The 16,227-nt window shown below is 41.9% G+C and overlaps 1 protein-coding gene across 1 annotated transcript in view; it reads right to left on the bottom strand.

Moving 5' to 3' along the window:
• Window positions 1–6,295: 6,295 nt before the first annotated feature.
• LOC143285879 (RING finger and SPRY domain-containing protein 1-like) overlaps window positions 6,296–16,227 on the bottom strand; it is a 55,214-nt gene continuing 45,282 nt past the window's right edge. Inside the window, exons 12-15 of the mRNA XM_076593322.1 lie at window positions 11,832–11,934; window positions 9,967–10,119; window positions 8,168–8,272; window positions 6,296–7,096 (exon numbers count right to left, since the gene is read on the bottom strand). Of these exons, the coding sequence (XP_076449437.1) occupies window positions 6,952–7,096; window positions 8,168–8,272; window positions 9,967–10,119; window positions 11,832–11,934 (506 nt within the window). The 3' untranslated portion in view covers window positions 6,296–6,951. The remainder of the gene's footprint in view (window positions 7,097–8,167; window positions 8,273–9,966; window positions 10,120–11,831; window positions 11,935–16,227) is intronic.

The raw sequence follows: 16,227 nt of genomic DNA on the forward strand, positions 1-16,227 counted from the left end.
GCATGCAAACATAAAAGCGCACTCATACTCCATACAAACACCCACAATCATACCCACACAAATAAGCTATCAATATGCACACACACACACACACACACACACTGTAACAGTAAATAAAAACTTTGCAGAGATAACTCCAACAGAAAAGAGCCTTGGCCAAAGGAATGATTAAGCGCTTATAGTTTTTAGAGGCGTTTGATTGGCTGAGAGCGGGTGGGCCCGTCTTTTCACTGTTAGCCGCGCGAAATTTGGCCAAGCAGAGCAAACCAATAGGCCTAGTTTGCATCAGTTTGACATGGTACAGTATATGACACCAAAACGGATCTTAAAGCAAAAAGAAAACCGTATTGGTCTTGTGAACTACTACAGCTAAAAAACACTGAAACAAAATATTCAAAACTTAATGCTGATATGACAAAACACATTAACTAATTTTTCTGTGTGGTCGTTAACTAATGCATGATCATTCTGACCTTGTCATTCAGGCAGCCATACTCTGTTTTGGGGGCAGTGAGTCATGCTGAGCATGGATTTGTTTCACCAAACTATGACACGGGTACATATCTTTAACTAGTTTATTTGATCCTCTTATGCATTTGCAGGCTGCAACTTCCATGTTCATGGTACTTGTGAGTGGGCTTTCATGTGCACGGCCATTTTCACCCTCCCATTTAGGTAGCCATATTCTGTTTTCAGGGGGAAGAGGGGGTGAATTTTGGGTATGTTCTTGTTTTAATAACCCATCAAACTCTAACAAGAATTATAGGATATTCAACTTATGCATTTGATCTGTATGTATACAGCATTATAATGATCTGGGAGGTTGGAAAAAAAAAAAAAGAACTGTTTCTCCATATAGCGTTGGAAGACATTTAAAAAAAAAACTATAAATCTTTTTTTCCCATTTTCTAAAAGCATTTTTTGTTTTTAAATCAGTCAATCTTCTGAACACAGAAATAAAAGATATGTTTTTCCACTTCCAATTTTGCTTATAAAACACTTCAATATGTAACGTGATCATGTGCTTTAATTTGAAAAGGAACCATGTGCTCCAATCTAAGAACAATTTGTAATAGCATTTTTAAAAAGGTTTTTCTGAAACATAAGAGAAACGAAACAATAAGATACATGATGGGAAGAAAACAGGGGCTGTAAGAAAGCCAGGGTCGTGTTGCTTCCTTCCCTTTCTCATCACGTAACAAAGGGAACAATGGGGAGGAGCAAGGTAATTTATCACAAGGATATTTGTATTTGTATTTCTTTTTATCACAACAGATTCCTCTGTGTGAAATTCGGGCTGCTCTCTCCATGGAGAGCGCGTCGCCATACTACAGCGCCACCCATTTTTTTGTATTTTTTCCTGTGTGCAGTTTTATTTGTTTTTCCTATAAAAAAAAACCCAACATTTTTAACCCTACGTAAGAAGTTAAATAAAAGGAAATTTTAATTATACACATTTTTTCTCACATGCTGTTGTGTGCCATTATGCACTACTGCATGAGCGTTGGTTCATGGGAGGCGCGCTTGGAAGCCCACATTATGAATTTCCACCACGTATCTTATTACACAGACAAGTCTCTCACAAATACACAATGAAGACCCAGTTATCAACGCCAGTGTTTGGTGGGTGATGCAAACGTCAACATACCTAGCACTCACATTCAATATGACTGAACACAGAGTATGGCTGCCTACACTGCCAGACCAAAGCAACCACTGTACCATTCCCCTCCATCTCCCCACAACAGGTGTCAGTCAGTGACTGTGGCAGACCATTAACGCAGGACAAGAACCACACACACACAAACCACAAGACTGACTGAAGTCTTTTTATCTGTGTGTGTCTTTTTTCTTTCTTTTTTCCCCCATATTTCTTCTTCTTTCTTTTTCTTTCTTTCCTCTTTTTCTGTCATTCTTCTCTGACGTTTTTCCCCTTTCTTTATATATATATATATAAAAAAAAGACAAACAACAAAAACCTACTTTTCTTATACTTTTCTTTCTCACTTTCCTTCTTTTCTACCATTCTTTTCTTTCTTTCCTTATTCAGAGACCTAACAAAACAAAACACCAAGACAAAAAACAAACCCAAAAAAAACATCAACAAAAAAACTAGCACACCCAATTTCACTCCAACATAGAAAACACATGCTACTTCATCATTATCCCCCCCCCCCCCCCCCCCCCCCCCCCCCCACCACCACTCCCGCCCCCTCCACAATCCCCTCCCAAGCAGGCAAACAGCTAAATGCAACTGCCACACACTTTTCACTGAGGAAAAAAACTCACAATCATCTGGACAGGGCCTTTCTGAATTCCATTACCCCGTTTCTCTTCTGGAGCTGCCAATCAGTTCATGTTGCTTATAGCCCCGCCCACTGCAAAGGGGCATTTCAGTGTGGAATACCTCTCAGTTTTATACATCTTTTTTTTTTTTAACAGTGGGAGAAAAACCAATTTTGTTGTTGTCAGTATGAGGCCCTGTATTATGTCATGTAGTTTCTTTTTCTTCCTTGGAAAGGTGGTTCTTTTCTTTCAAAACATGTATATTACAATAAAAATAACAAATGTTACATAACAAGCTAAACCAAAACAATAAGGTCGAAATGTAATTTAAAATAATGTTAAAAAAAGACCAATTCAACAGTCAGATAAAAAACACAAAAAAAAAAAAAAGTTAAAAGGCAAATAAAAACAATGTTAAAAAGACCAATTCACACTTCATCTGGTTCAGTCCACCATCGCAATGCAAGCTGACAGAATGTGCAAAGAAAGAAGCATTAGCACTGAGGTTTCGAAAAAGTAAAAAAAAAAAAAACCCAACCCAAAACAACAACAACAAAAACCCCCCCCCAAAACAACAACAACAAAACCTCATCGCATCTGTTTCCTGGTGAATATTGAACACTGGCCCTTATGTTCATTCTTTTTCATCTACTTTCATAGAGTGCGGGCCAAGAGTGATGCTTGGTGACAGCACAGAGAATGAAGCACTCGTGTGCTTGCACACACACAAAGAAAAAAACCCAAACACGAACAAACAGAACCTTTCGCCTTCTGAAAAGTGAAGCAACGGCCTTGAGAATCACTGACATGATCTACTTTTTTTTTCTTTTTCCTCCTGAAGTACTGTAATTCATCGTTCTACTTGGAAAATTCTTTTTTAATATGAATGCGACACAACAAAAGAAAATACAAATGTACAAAATGTTTCTGAAATAATCAACTGAAAGTATAACCTTTAAAAACATATGAAATATCTGTAAATGAAATGTACTGTATTAAAAACAAATGAAATGGTTCCCATATACCAGTATCCTGGAAACTTGAATAATAAGAGTGATGAGAAAGACCAGTAACACTGCAGGAGGGTTCGAATAAAGCAGCCAGTCTACCAAATATAAGGGAGGGTGTGCAAACCCACTTTCATCTGATTTTCAAGGAGGTTCATCGGTTATTTTCAGCGAGAACCGCGTATGCATATGCGTCTACTTCCTTTTTTCCAGGTCACCGAAAGGCAAGAATTTCATCATGGAAATTGCCGTTCTGATGAAAGGATTTTGAACATTTTTGGTGACTATTTTTGCAAGTTTACAAGATATATTTGGCTTTATCTTCTTCTTCATTCATGGGCTGCAACTCCCACGTTCACTCGTGTGAATACGAGTGGGCTTTTACGTGTATGACTGTTTTTACCCTGCCATGTTGGCAGACACATTCCGTTTTCAGGGATGTGCAAGCTGGATATCTTCTTGTTTCCATTACCCACTGAACACTGACATCGATTACAGGATCTTTAACGTGCATATTTGATCTTCTGCTTGTGTATACATACGAAGGGGCTTTAGGCACAATCAGGTCTGCACATTTGTTGACCTGGGAGATTGGAAAAATCTCCACCCTTTACCCACCAGGCGTTGTTACCGAGATTCGAACCCGGGACCCTCAGATTGAAAGTCCAAAGCTTTAACCACTCGGCTATTGCGCCCGTCTGTTTTTATAATTATGCCCATTATTTGCTTTAGTCTTCTATGTTTACTTTGAGCGTGTTTCTCTTGTCATATATCTGCCATTACATATCAAAACTGATCCATTTTTAAGCTCTGCTGAAAAGTTGTCCAAACAACAGCAGTGCAAACTCAGAAAAGCCAGTTACTGTGGGCTGCCCATGACATCACATGATCTACTTCTCACCCTGCCAGCAATGAAAAGTCCATCACGAAAGCGGGCCTGCACACCCTCCCTATTGACTATATTCTGCTGTAATGGTGATGAAACTATTCACCCTCTTTTTCAGAATGTCCTCTGTCATCAGAACGGCCTCTATCAATGGAAAAGCCTCTATCAACCAAATAGCCTCTGTCAACAGAATGGCAGAACGGCCTCTATCAACAGAATGGCCTCTGTCATCAGAATGGCCACTGTCATCAGAATAGCCTATGTCGTCAGAATGGCCTCTGTCAACAAAACAGCCAGTCATCCGAACAGCCTCTATCAACAGAATGGCCTCTGTCATCAGAATAGCCTCTATTATCAAAATGGCCATATCAACAGAATGGCATGTATCAACAGAACAGCCTGTCATCAGAATGGCCTCTATCAAAATGGCCATATCAACAGAATGGCATGTATCAACAGAACAGCCTGTCATCAGAATGGCCTCTATTATCTAAATGGCCTCTGTCATAAGAACGGCCTCTATCAACAGAATGGCCTCTATCAACAGAACAGCCTCTGTCATCCGAACAGCTTCTATCAACAGAAAGGCATTTCTCAACAGAAGGGCTTCTATCAACGTTAACGGCTTCTGTCATCAGAAAAGCCTCTATCAATAGAATGGCCTCAATAAACAAAACAGCCTCTGTCAACAGAATAGCTTCTATCAACAAAACAGCCTCTATCAACAGAATGGCCCTTAGCACAGCTACGACCTGAACCCAGACACGTGATCGACATGATCCATCGTGGACAGCAGCAGGATTCCAACAGGAAGCATGAAAACAACAGAAGAACGGAGCAGCAGACACAGAGGCACCATGGGAAGGGGGCTGTTGAGGAATCTGCGTGACCTTGTGACCTTCAACACAGTGATAACAAGCTAACAAAACTGACCATTACTCCCGTGTGTGTGGGTGACCTGTCCCCTAAAAAACACACAAATACAAAACAAACAAACAACGACTAAAAAAACAACAACATAGCTACGGATGAGCAAGACTTGGTGGTAATAAACAAACAGGCTGTGAGAGACAGGTACAAAATATTGTGATGGGATTTGTGTGTGTGTGTGTGTATGTGTGTGTGTGTATGTGCGTGCATATGTGCATGTGACACACAGAATGTGGGTGTTTGTGTGTGTGTGTGTGTGTGTGTGTGTGTTGGTGAAGTAGGCTGATAGGGGAGGCTGGGAAATGGAGGGCTAGGGATGAAGGAAGGGTGGAGACATGAAAGAAGGCGCATTACATGTGGTGGACAGGGGGTATGCTATCTAAAACTGTAGTAGCATTCCAGAACAGAAACAATGACACTTTAAAAAGGAAAGATTGAAACCTAAGAACATAATAAAAAAAATTTTTTAAATTCAAATATGGTGCTGAAAAGCAATGCACATCATCACACTTTCTCATTTTCACATGTGCCAGAAGAAAAAACAAAGATCCCCCCCCCCCCCCCCCCCCCCAAAAAAAAAAATAAAAAATTTTGCAATAAAGACAAAACACCAGTTCCAAAACCAGTCCTAACAAATCAGCCTGGCACCACAAAACTGAGCAACAGGAATGATAATTAATAAATAATCAACTTTTTCTTTTTGTTTTGTTCTTGTCCTGGCCAAAATTCTGTCCAACCAAACACAAACTGAAAACCTGCACTTGCACACACACATAAACAAACCCACACACAGAGCAGCAGCCAAACCCACACACACCTGAAGCTAAAACCTTTCAACTTAAAGCACCCTGACATCATAAAGACTGAGGAGAGAGGGCAGGAAAGACAAGCTGAGCCTCGGAGACAGGACGCAGCACTGTACACAACACAACGCGTACAATGTCAACAGTTTCTCTGAGCAAAAATACATCATCAGCGCAGCCATCAACACCACCACGGCGGCAACCGAAGCAGGACAACAGAAACAACTTTCAACGATTTTTAAAAAAAAAAAAAAAAAAAAAAAAAAAATCCTGAATGATTTCAAACAAGTTTAGAAAATCTGTGATCTGCAACAGACCCTCTCACAGCACACATCACAGTAAAACAGCTGGGTTGACAACACACTGATGATGACCAGACTGCCTAAGAGGTGTTCACACTTAAGCAATGTCCTCTTGCAAAACCCTCACAGCCACACACTTTCTCCACAATGAAACAATGAGAGGAGTCAAAATACAATCAACCCTGGTCCGAATTAATCTTCTGTCCTTTTCCGGCACTAAAAATACACATGAAGAAAGAATGAAAGAAAAAAAAAAAACCTGTGCCAAGATGAGCTACTTGCTCAAGTTGCCAAAGATGTCTCAACTTACAATCATCATTAAAATTTTTTTTTTTTTTTTAGCACAAGTTGTATGCAACAACAAACTTCAATGGTATAGGTCCCTGTACTGCAGCTCTCTCTCTCCCTTCTTGTGTTGTCTTTGTAAACACACACACACATGCACACACTGTCCGATACGAAGCCACCCCACAAAATATCCTGATCTTTAGAATAGTACGTGTCACTTCTTCAGCCTTCCTGTGGTCATTGAGACAGAAAGAGCAAGACAGAGAGAGAGAGAGAGAGAGAGAGAAAAGTTACAGAGAGTCGAAGTGGCTGAGAGGGGTTGGGAGTTCAACACGAGTGTCAGTATATGTTGTGTTTATGTGTGGTCCCCAGAAGGCCAGGGGGCGGAGTGGGCATTGTGAGGGGGGGTGTGGGGGGGGGGTGGGAGTGCTGGGGGTTGGGGGGCACTATCAGGAGACGGGGATGGGGGTGGAGGTGCCGGTGCTACTGGTGTCCCCGGAGGTGGGAGGGGAGAGCACCTGCACACACTGCCGGATGTCCTGCCGACAGATGGGGCACTTCTCCAGCTGCAGCGCACAGTCTTCACAGAAACCCCTGCAAAAAAACAGACAAACACACACATCAGTATTTACACATACATACAAACACAACCGCAAACCCACAACCACCCATCTGCATGCAGATAAACACACACATACATGCACACACATGGCTGCACAAATACACACACAAGTACAGACACATGTACATGCAAGCGTGCATGCACGCTAGCATGCACACACACACACAAACACACTTACACACACTCACATTACATGTCCAATATCATTCAAAGTGAGAAGACATTAAATTAAAGAAAGAAAACACACACACATGCATAAAAATACACACACACACATACACACTCACAGGCACACACAAACATGCGCACAATGAACAACCTCACTCAGTGGTAATTCTCTATTGACACCCTTTAACCACACACAAATAATACCAATCACCCCTTCCTGGTTGCTGATTGTAAAGTATACACCATGAAAGAGCTTACTATTTTCTCCAAACAAAACCTAAAATATGATGCCTGTATCCTACATGACAATAATTCTCAGACACACAGTCACAGCCAGTAACACTCACAATCACACACACGACACATTCCCCCCCTCACCCCCCCTCAAACGCTGAGCACAAGCACAAAGATAATGAACCAGGGAAAGACAACTTTCGGCTTGTTACAAAAAAGAAAAAGCTCCAAGGAAGATTTCTTGACGAGGCAATCAGCATGAAAGTGAAATTTCACACACATGAACAGAGTCAGACCAACAAACAGAACAGTCCCAAGACAGAAAAAAACACACACATGTACATGTATCCAGGAAAGGAAGCCAATGCCTGACCTAATTAAAAAAAAAAGGTATACACATGTATATATGTATGTGAGAGAGAAAGAGTGTGTGTGTGTGTGTGTGTGTGCGCGGGCGCGCATGATTTCACGTGTACGTGTCTGCATGTGCATGTGAGTGCATGCGCGCCGGTGGTTCACATGTGTGAACAGTGAACAAAATAAAATAAAATATATTGAAAAACAGTCAACCAAAACAAACACACAACACACACACACTCCACCCAGCAAACAAAGCCAGCGCAGCAGTGCGCATCACTCACTGATGGCCGCAGTCCAACAGCTTGGTGTTGGCCTGCAGATCAAAGCACAGCGTGCACGAGTCTTCCTTCACTGTCACCTGCATCAACAGGTCCAGCTTCTTCTGCCTGCAACACCACACACCATCAGGGAGTGATTCATCGGCCGACACCCTGAATCGAGCTGTTCAGGACTGAGTTGCGGGAAACGAGAGTTAAGCCGGTGAACATGCTTTTGTCTGATGTATTTGAGTGTCATCACTGCTGAAGAGGATTCAATTGGCCCCCAGTTGCTGTTTTTGGAGAATATTTTTTCTTTGTTTCTTAAAATATTTATTAAATAATAAAATATTCTTAAAACAAAACAAAAAAAAAGAAAGGGGATCTTTGCAAAGTCATTTTCATAATGATGGCGGAGTTGTCCACCTGAACCTCCTATAAAGAATATACAGATAGACATACAGAGACAAATGTTTTTTTCTTTTCTGGAGGGGGTTAGGGGGTGGCCAGTGCAGGGGGGAGGACAAAGGATTGCTCAAACAACTTTAAAATGAAATCTTTTTACAAGGTCTTTGCAGAGGTCTACAATTATACAACCACTGCAGTACAGGCTGTTCAGCTAGTGCACATGCTGGTTGATTAAACTCTATACTGCGAACATCACCAGACATTGACTAATGCTGAGTGGAAGCAATTAGTTGATCAGCCTGATCAAAGTGTAGCTCTGTGTGGACCAAGTGTCTTGTAAGGCACCAAATGTATTGTATCACTTTTTTCCACCCTCCACAACACATTCCTCTGTGTGAAATTTGGGCAGCTGTCCTCAGGGAGAATGCCCAGTGCCACCGATACTTTTTTTTCTTTCTGCAAGTGCATTTGCTTTACTATCAACGTAGGCTTTTCTGCAGATTTTTGACAGGGACAACCCTTTTGTTGCTGTGGGTTCTTTTACATGTATGCACTAAGAGCATCTTATCTGAAAGACTAATACCCAGACCACCACTCAAAGTCCAGAGAAGGAGAGAGTAAAAATCTTAGTCTGTATATGGGACTCAAACCCGTGGACACTTGCTTCATATATGAGTGCATTACCACCGGGCTACTGCTCCACATGGTGTCAACAGGCCCCAAGGTGGTCAAGATTTGATGTTCACTTATGAACAGGGTGCTTGTAGATGATTTAGCTGTAGGCGGTCAGATTTCATAAGAAATGGTTGCACCCTATAGCCCAGATATTATGCAAGTTAAAATACCTATAAATGACAGAATTAAATTTAACGATGAAGCTGGACTCGGTCAGAAATCGTGCCAGAAAAGATTAAAAATGATAACTGAAACAACATAATCTAGCTGGTCTAAACAGAGCGCTTGCTTGATCTGCAGACTCAAGCCAACAGATGTGTGCCTTATTTATTAATGTTTGTTTATTTGTAAAGTGCTTTAAGATGTTTGACACCACTGTATAAATACAGAATATAGAATACTTTATTATCTCAAGAGGTAAAAATTCATGTGTGGTGTATGCTACACAAACAATGCATGAGAATCAAAGTCACACAGTATGAACACATAAAATGCTTAAATTGAATTTACTATCATTTATCATCATTACTATTATTAATTCATATTTGACACAATATGTGTAACAAGTGTATGAAGAACATTACTTTCTCCTCCCCTTCAGGGCACAATTCTCTAATGCATGTGTCTTGTATTATGTGTGTGCACACACACAAAAACATATCCTTTCTTAGAACAAAAGACAGACCACTTTAAAAAATAAAAATAAAAATAAAAAAATAAATAAAAAGAGGCCAGCCAACCTTGGAAGAATGATTCTCTCCTCATCAGTGAGCAAGCCATAGTGGTTGAAGGTCTGGAAGGACTGGGGCGGTGGGTAACGGAACGGCTTGGCACCAAAGTTGAACTCACACTGCTGGAAGGACATGAAGCTGGCTGCGGCAAAGAATCCACTCCTGTAGAAAAATAAAGTAAAATAAATACATAAATAAACACCACAGCACATACACACATAGCATACACAAACACACAGAGCAAACATGAGCACACACACACACACACACACACACACACACACACACACAGCAAACATGAGCACGCACACACACACACACACACACACACACACACACACACACATTGTGAGACTGCACCAACCTACAGTTTCATCATTCAATGCACAATCATTCCTAAAATGAAACAAACATAATGACCAACCTTTTCATTATGGACATGTTAATGAATTACGTGAGCAATTTCAGTTTCGAGGTGTCAAAGGGTGCAACTGATCCTTAAACACTACACCACCTGCTTAGAAAAAAAAGAAAAAGAAACATGAGGGGTTGGGGAGCCTGATCTATGCACAAACCCAATACGCTGGCCTTGAGAACACATACACACACACACACACACACACATGCACACACACACACACACACAAATATTCTCGTACAATTCATCAGCTGTCATCATACAAAGCACAACCATTGCTACAATGAAGAAAACACATCCATAATTCATGATGGACATGCAAATGAATTACCTGAGCAAGTGAATTAGTATTTTGATTATTCTGGACATCTGTGACATATAAAACTGACAATTGAACACCTTTGACATCTGTGGCATATGAAACAGATAATGTGGACTGTGATGCAATGGATATCTTCAGCATGTAAAATTGATACTTTCAGGCACAGGACATCTTTCGCATGATCAGCAGATATTTAGATGCACTGTACAACTTTGGCAAGAGTAACATATACTTTATGCACTGGATATATTTGGCACATAAAACTGACACTTTGATGCACTGGAGATATTTGGCAAATGAAACACCCACTTTGGTGCACTAGACATATTTGGCAAGTAAAACAGCTACTTTGATGCACCGGACACATCTGGCATGTAAAACATGTACTTCAATGCACTGACAACTTTGGTCATGTCACACAGATACTTTGATGTACTAGATATCATTATTTGGCATAGAAAACAGGTACCTGGATGCACTGGATATATTTGGCATATAAAGCAGTATACTTCAATGCACTGGATATCTTTAAGTAAAATATTATCTAGATTTACACACTGGATATCTTGCTGTGCCTGCTGTGAATGATGACAAACCTGTAGCCATGCGACAATACCATACTTAGTAACATGAAACAGAAAAACACTCACTAACATTCAGAAGCACAGCTGCTTACATACTGGTAACTGATAAAAAATGTTAACAACTGTATACACAGAACATTCATGTTCAAGTGAGTTCCGTGTTCTGTTTGGCAGGGGGAACAGAGTGACAGGACAATGTTGGTTTTTCTTTCAAACACCCCCCAAACTTCAAACAACAAACAAGAACAACAGTCTTACGTACTACTCGCTTGGTGTCTAATGCCTGCTAATCTCCTTGCCTCACCAGGATTTAAAATCAAGCAAAACACTGGCTATTCTAACTACTCCATTTAGAACATAGATATACCCTAAACACATATGCAGTCTCAATGATACACACACACACACTCTCTCTCTCTCTCACTCTGATACTCACACACACATGAACGAACACATATGCACAGATAGACTGACAGAAAGAAACACACACACACACACACACACACACACACACACACACAGGGCACACACACATACATAGGTGACTGACCTTGCATGGTTAAATAGCTGCCTGTAGGGAGGGAGGGGGTTACCATTGAGGTAAAACAACAGGGTCTGGTTCTGCACATCCAGCAGCAGTCCCAGAACATCACCTGAAACACAGCACAGGGACAGTCACCACCTGTCACCCACCTCGCTTCATCATCATCAGCTGCAGTGTTGCTGGAGGAAGGTGGCAGAACGGTTAAGACGCTTACCTGCCGACACAGTGTCCATGAGGATCTGGGTTGGAATCCCAGTCTCACCCTCTCTCCCCCAAGTTTGACAGGAAAATCACACTGATTGTACTGTCATTTGGATGAGACGATTAACTCAGGTCCCATGTGCAGCACACACCTGGTGCACTGATCAAGAATCCATGGCAATGTTAAGTGTTGTCTTCTGCCAAAATGCTGTCAAAGAAATTTCACTCTGACAGGAGTGTGTGTGTGTGTGTGTGTGTGTGTGTGTGTGTGTGTGTGTGTGTGTGTGTGTGTGTGTGTGTGTGCATGCATGCATGCACTCAAGGCCTGACAGTCTGAAACAGTCACACTTCCCTGAGAAATAGAAAACTGAATGAAACTGAAGAAAATCCATCCAGACCACCATTCAAGGTCAAGCGGAGGGCGGAGGGGAGAAAATTCTGACGAGGTTGGCTTCCATGGTGAACGTGTTACCACAAGGCCACCACACCACTCTCAGTAATGGCACTGAAGCAACTCCCACATGTAATGATCCAGAGACACTGCTTACAATCTACTAGACGTTCTCAATTCAGTGAGGGAAAAATCACAGCTCAATGTCTTCCTAAAGGGTGACGTGGAAAATACAGAGAAAACATGGAAAGTATAAATATTATATATACTGCATTATGCATAACTGATCTTTGCACCTTATTTGGGACCCAAAGGATGCAAGGGAGGTCAAACTGTTATATGTTTATGTATATAAATATGTGTGTGTGTATATGTATTACATATATATATATATATATATATATATATATATATATGTATGTATGTATGTATGTGTGTGTGTGTGATTGTGTGTGTGTGTGTGTGTGTGTGTGTGGTGTATGCATGCGTGTGTGTGGATGCACATGCATGTGTTCGCATGCGTATGTGCATGCATATGTGTGTGTCTGTGGATGGGAAAACACTGAACTGAGGTTACACGTTCTTAAATTGGAGAGCAGGCAAAATTCCATGCAGTGTAATCTGCATTACCAAACAGAATCAAGTTCAAATCAGCTAGAATACTATTTCATACAAAACTGAAAAGCATCATTCCCACAAGCATGAACAAAGACTATGATGCTCTTTGTTTTTCTCACTCACACCCACAAGCTCACACACTCACATCCCCCTCACCCCACCCCCGGCCAGCAAGCACAACGCACTTTCACACCTCACTAAACACTGCCTTCCTCCTTGCAGTACAGTTCTGATAAACTCGTGCAAAGACACACACACACAAAAGACCGTTATATATCCTCTTTTTTTTCTTCTTTTTTTTTCCAATATAGAAACAAGACAGCCATGACATCAGTGAAGCGTGTCAGCACCAAGCTTCCTGTAACAAAGAACCTCCCCCCCCCCCCCCACCCTTTCCCCACTCCCAGGTCAGTGTATTGATAAAAGCACTGTGCTGCCCTAACCATGGTGGCCTGTCTTTGTTGGCGATCCCAACCTGGTTGTGTTGTTTGATTTGATTGTCTGCGGCAGTCTGTTCCGGGTATTTAGGGGGAGGGATTTGGGCTGTGCCCCCTGCCTGCCTGTTCAGGTTGCTGGAGATTTTGGTCACCTCTGCTGCCTGCTGCAACTAGCTGCCTGGGGGGATTTTTGTCTGATGGTGTGATAAGAGGGGTCTTTGGTCTGTGAGACAGAGAGAGAGATAGAGGAATGAGACAGACAGAGAGACAGTGACAGAGAGAGAGAGAGAGGAGGAAAGGGAGAAGGACGGGGAGAAAATATATGAGTGGGAATGGTTTATTCAGGAGAGGCCTCTGCCCCTTGTGAAGGGGTGTTTACAGACAACTTTAATCCTGTCATCAATGTCTTAAAAAAAACCAACCAAACCCTAACTCATGTTGTGTCAGTGCCTCCCCTTCTGGATCAGTGTATTGATAAAACCACTGTGCGGCTTAATATTGGTGCTCATCTCTATTTTGTATTGTATTGTGATGTATTGTATTGTATTTGTTGTACTGTGTTGCACTGAACTGCCTTGCACTGTATTACTTTTTGGTCACAACAGATTGAGTGAAATTCAGATTGCTCTCCCTGGGGAGAGCCCACTGCCACAGTACACCCTTTTTTTTTTCTCTGTATGCAAGTGTATTTGTTTCACAATCAAAGTGGGTTTTTCCACAGACTTATAGTGCACTGACTGTTGGTTTTAAAGCTGAAGTAGATTTATAGTGCACTGATTGTTGGCTTTAAAGCTGGAGACCCTGCTCGCTCAATTGTCTGCAACAGCCCGCCCCAAGTATTTGAGTGATGGGATTACCTGCAGTTTCCCTGCTTGCCTGTTCAGGGTGGCTGGTCATTTTGGTCACTGTTGCTGCTGTACAAATTGCCCTGGGGAACTTTTGTCTGATGGTGTGATAAACGGGGTCTTTGGTCTGATAATGACAGAGAGGGGTGGGGGGGAGGGGTAAGAGAGTGGGGGTGAGAGAGAAAGATGGGTGTGAAAGAGAGGGAGGAGTGAGACAGAGGGGTGAGGAAGTGGGTGAGAGAGAAGGGGGGGGAGAGAGAGAGAGAGAGAGAGAGAAGCGCTGAGAAGAAATATCAAGAAGCTGTCTTGCCTTCCCCGGTATGGAAGTCTTATATTTGCTAATCTGCCTTTAAACATACGCACCTGTCACTCACATACGTCCCCCACACCCCCTCCCAAACAAGTACCTCTGACACAAACACAGAGATGAAGATGTTTGATCTCTTCATCCTCACATTTAAGAGCATATTTTATCATCTGTTTGTTAACAGATTTCATTGATGTTTTGAAATAAAAATCTCGACTGAAAAAAGACGAACTGAAAAAAAAATCCCTCTAAACTTGAGCACAAGTTCTGAGTGAATGAAACTAAGTATCCAGACTGAGATTTGCCCTGATTAAAGTTAAAAAGTGTTTAAAATAAAGTGTTTGGAATTTGTTCAGGAGGTGGGGGGGGAGGGAAGTTGTTGGCTACCAAATTCTAGAGATTGTATCAAGGGAAAATGGGATTCAAGTGTTGCCAGAGAGAACTGGATTTGTGCCACAGGGGTCAGGGTATACCAGAGACAGTATGAGGCATACAGGTGGAGAGGTGTGTGTAGGGGGGTTGAGGTGGAGAGTTTGAGTCTCTATCCTCTCTGGTGGTGGAATCTGGTGTCTGGGGTTTAGAGTTCTGGAATATACTAAACAGACTGGGGGTACATCAGTGACTGGGGTTTTGGAAATGGATACAACAGCAACAAAAACAGCAAGAAAAATGGGATGGGACATCAGTTTCTGGTCCAAAGGAGACAATCTGCCCAATCTGGATCCAATACAATGTGAATCTTTTTGTCATCAGGGAGTAAGAAAACCCAAACTTGGACTCAAACCAAAGAAAACCAATCATATCACTCCCCTTTTGCAGTCTCTTCACTGCTGCCTGTAATGCTCAAATCCAAAATATAATTCTGCCCTTCTGTTTCAGATCATTCATGAATCCGTACAGCAGTATCATTCTGCATCAGCATTCAACAGTACATCCCTCCAGCCATCTGCACTGCTCTTCTGATTCCCGTACCCATGCTGTTCCTTGTAGTCAACAAGAATGTTCAGAGAAAGATCTTTCTCTGTGTGAAGCCAGTACACTGGAATTCTCTACCACACACACTGCATCATGCCAACTCTATTCAAAGATTCTGTTCTAGTTTGAAAAAGGAATTGTTCAAATGCATCCCCCTCTGATCCTGACACAATCCCCAATGGTTACTTTTTGCCTTACACCCATCCAGTCGATGGAGGGAAGTGGGTAGGTACACACACACACACACACACTCTCTCTCTCTCTCCCAAATCCCTCTCCTCCCTTTTCCTTCAACTTTTTGGAGCAAGTGCTTACAGCGGTAATGGTATAGGAAAAAAGAAAGAAAAGAAAAAAAGGAAAAAGAGGCTTAACAAACCAACAAACCAATGAGCGCCAATTACGCCCAGCTTGCAGCCACCTCAGATGGAAGCCTAATCCTCAAGGGTAACTTTTTGCCTTACACCCCCTACAGCCCATGGAGGGGAGTGGGTAGGTACATACTTGCACACACGAACACACACACACACACACACACACACCCCAAACCCACACACACACACTGCAGCTGTGATACAACAGGAGGGGCCTACAGGCTGTGTAGACAAGAAGAGGGGATTGGAGCAAAGTG

Source organism: Babylonia areolata, chromosome 9 (genome assembly GCF_041734735.1).
Source record: "Babylonia areolata isolate BAREFJ2019XMU chromosome 9, ASM4173473v1, whole genome shotgun sequence".
NCBI lineage: Eukaryota > Metazoa > Mollusca > Gastropoda > Neogastropoda > Buccinidae > Babylonia > Babylonia areolata.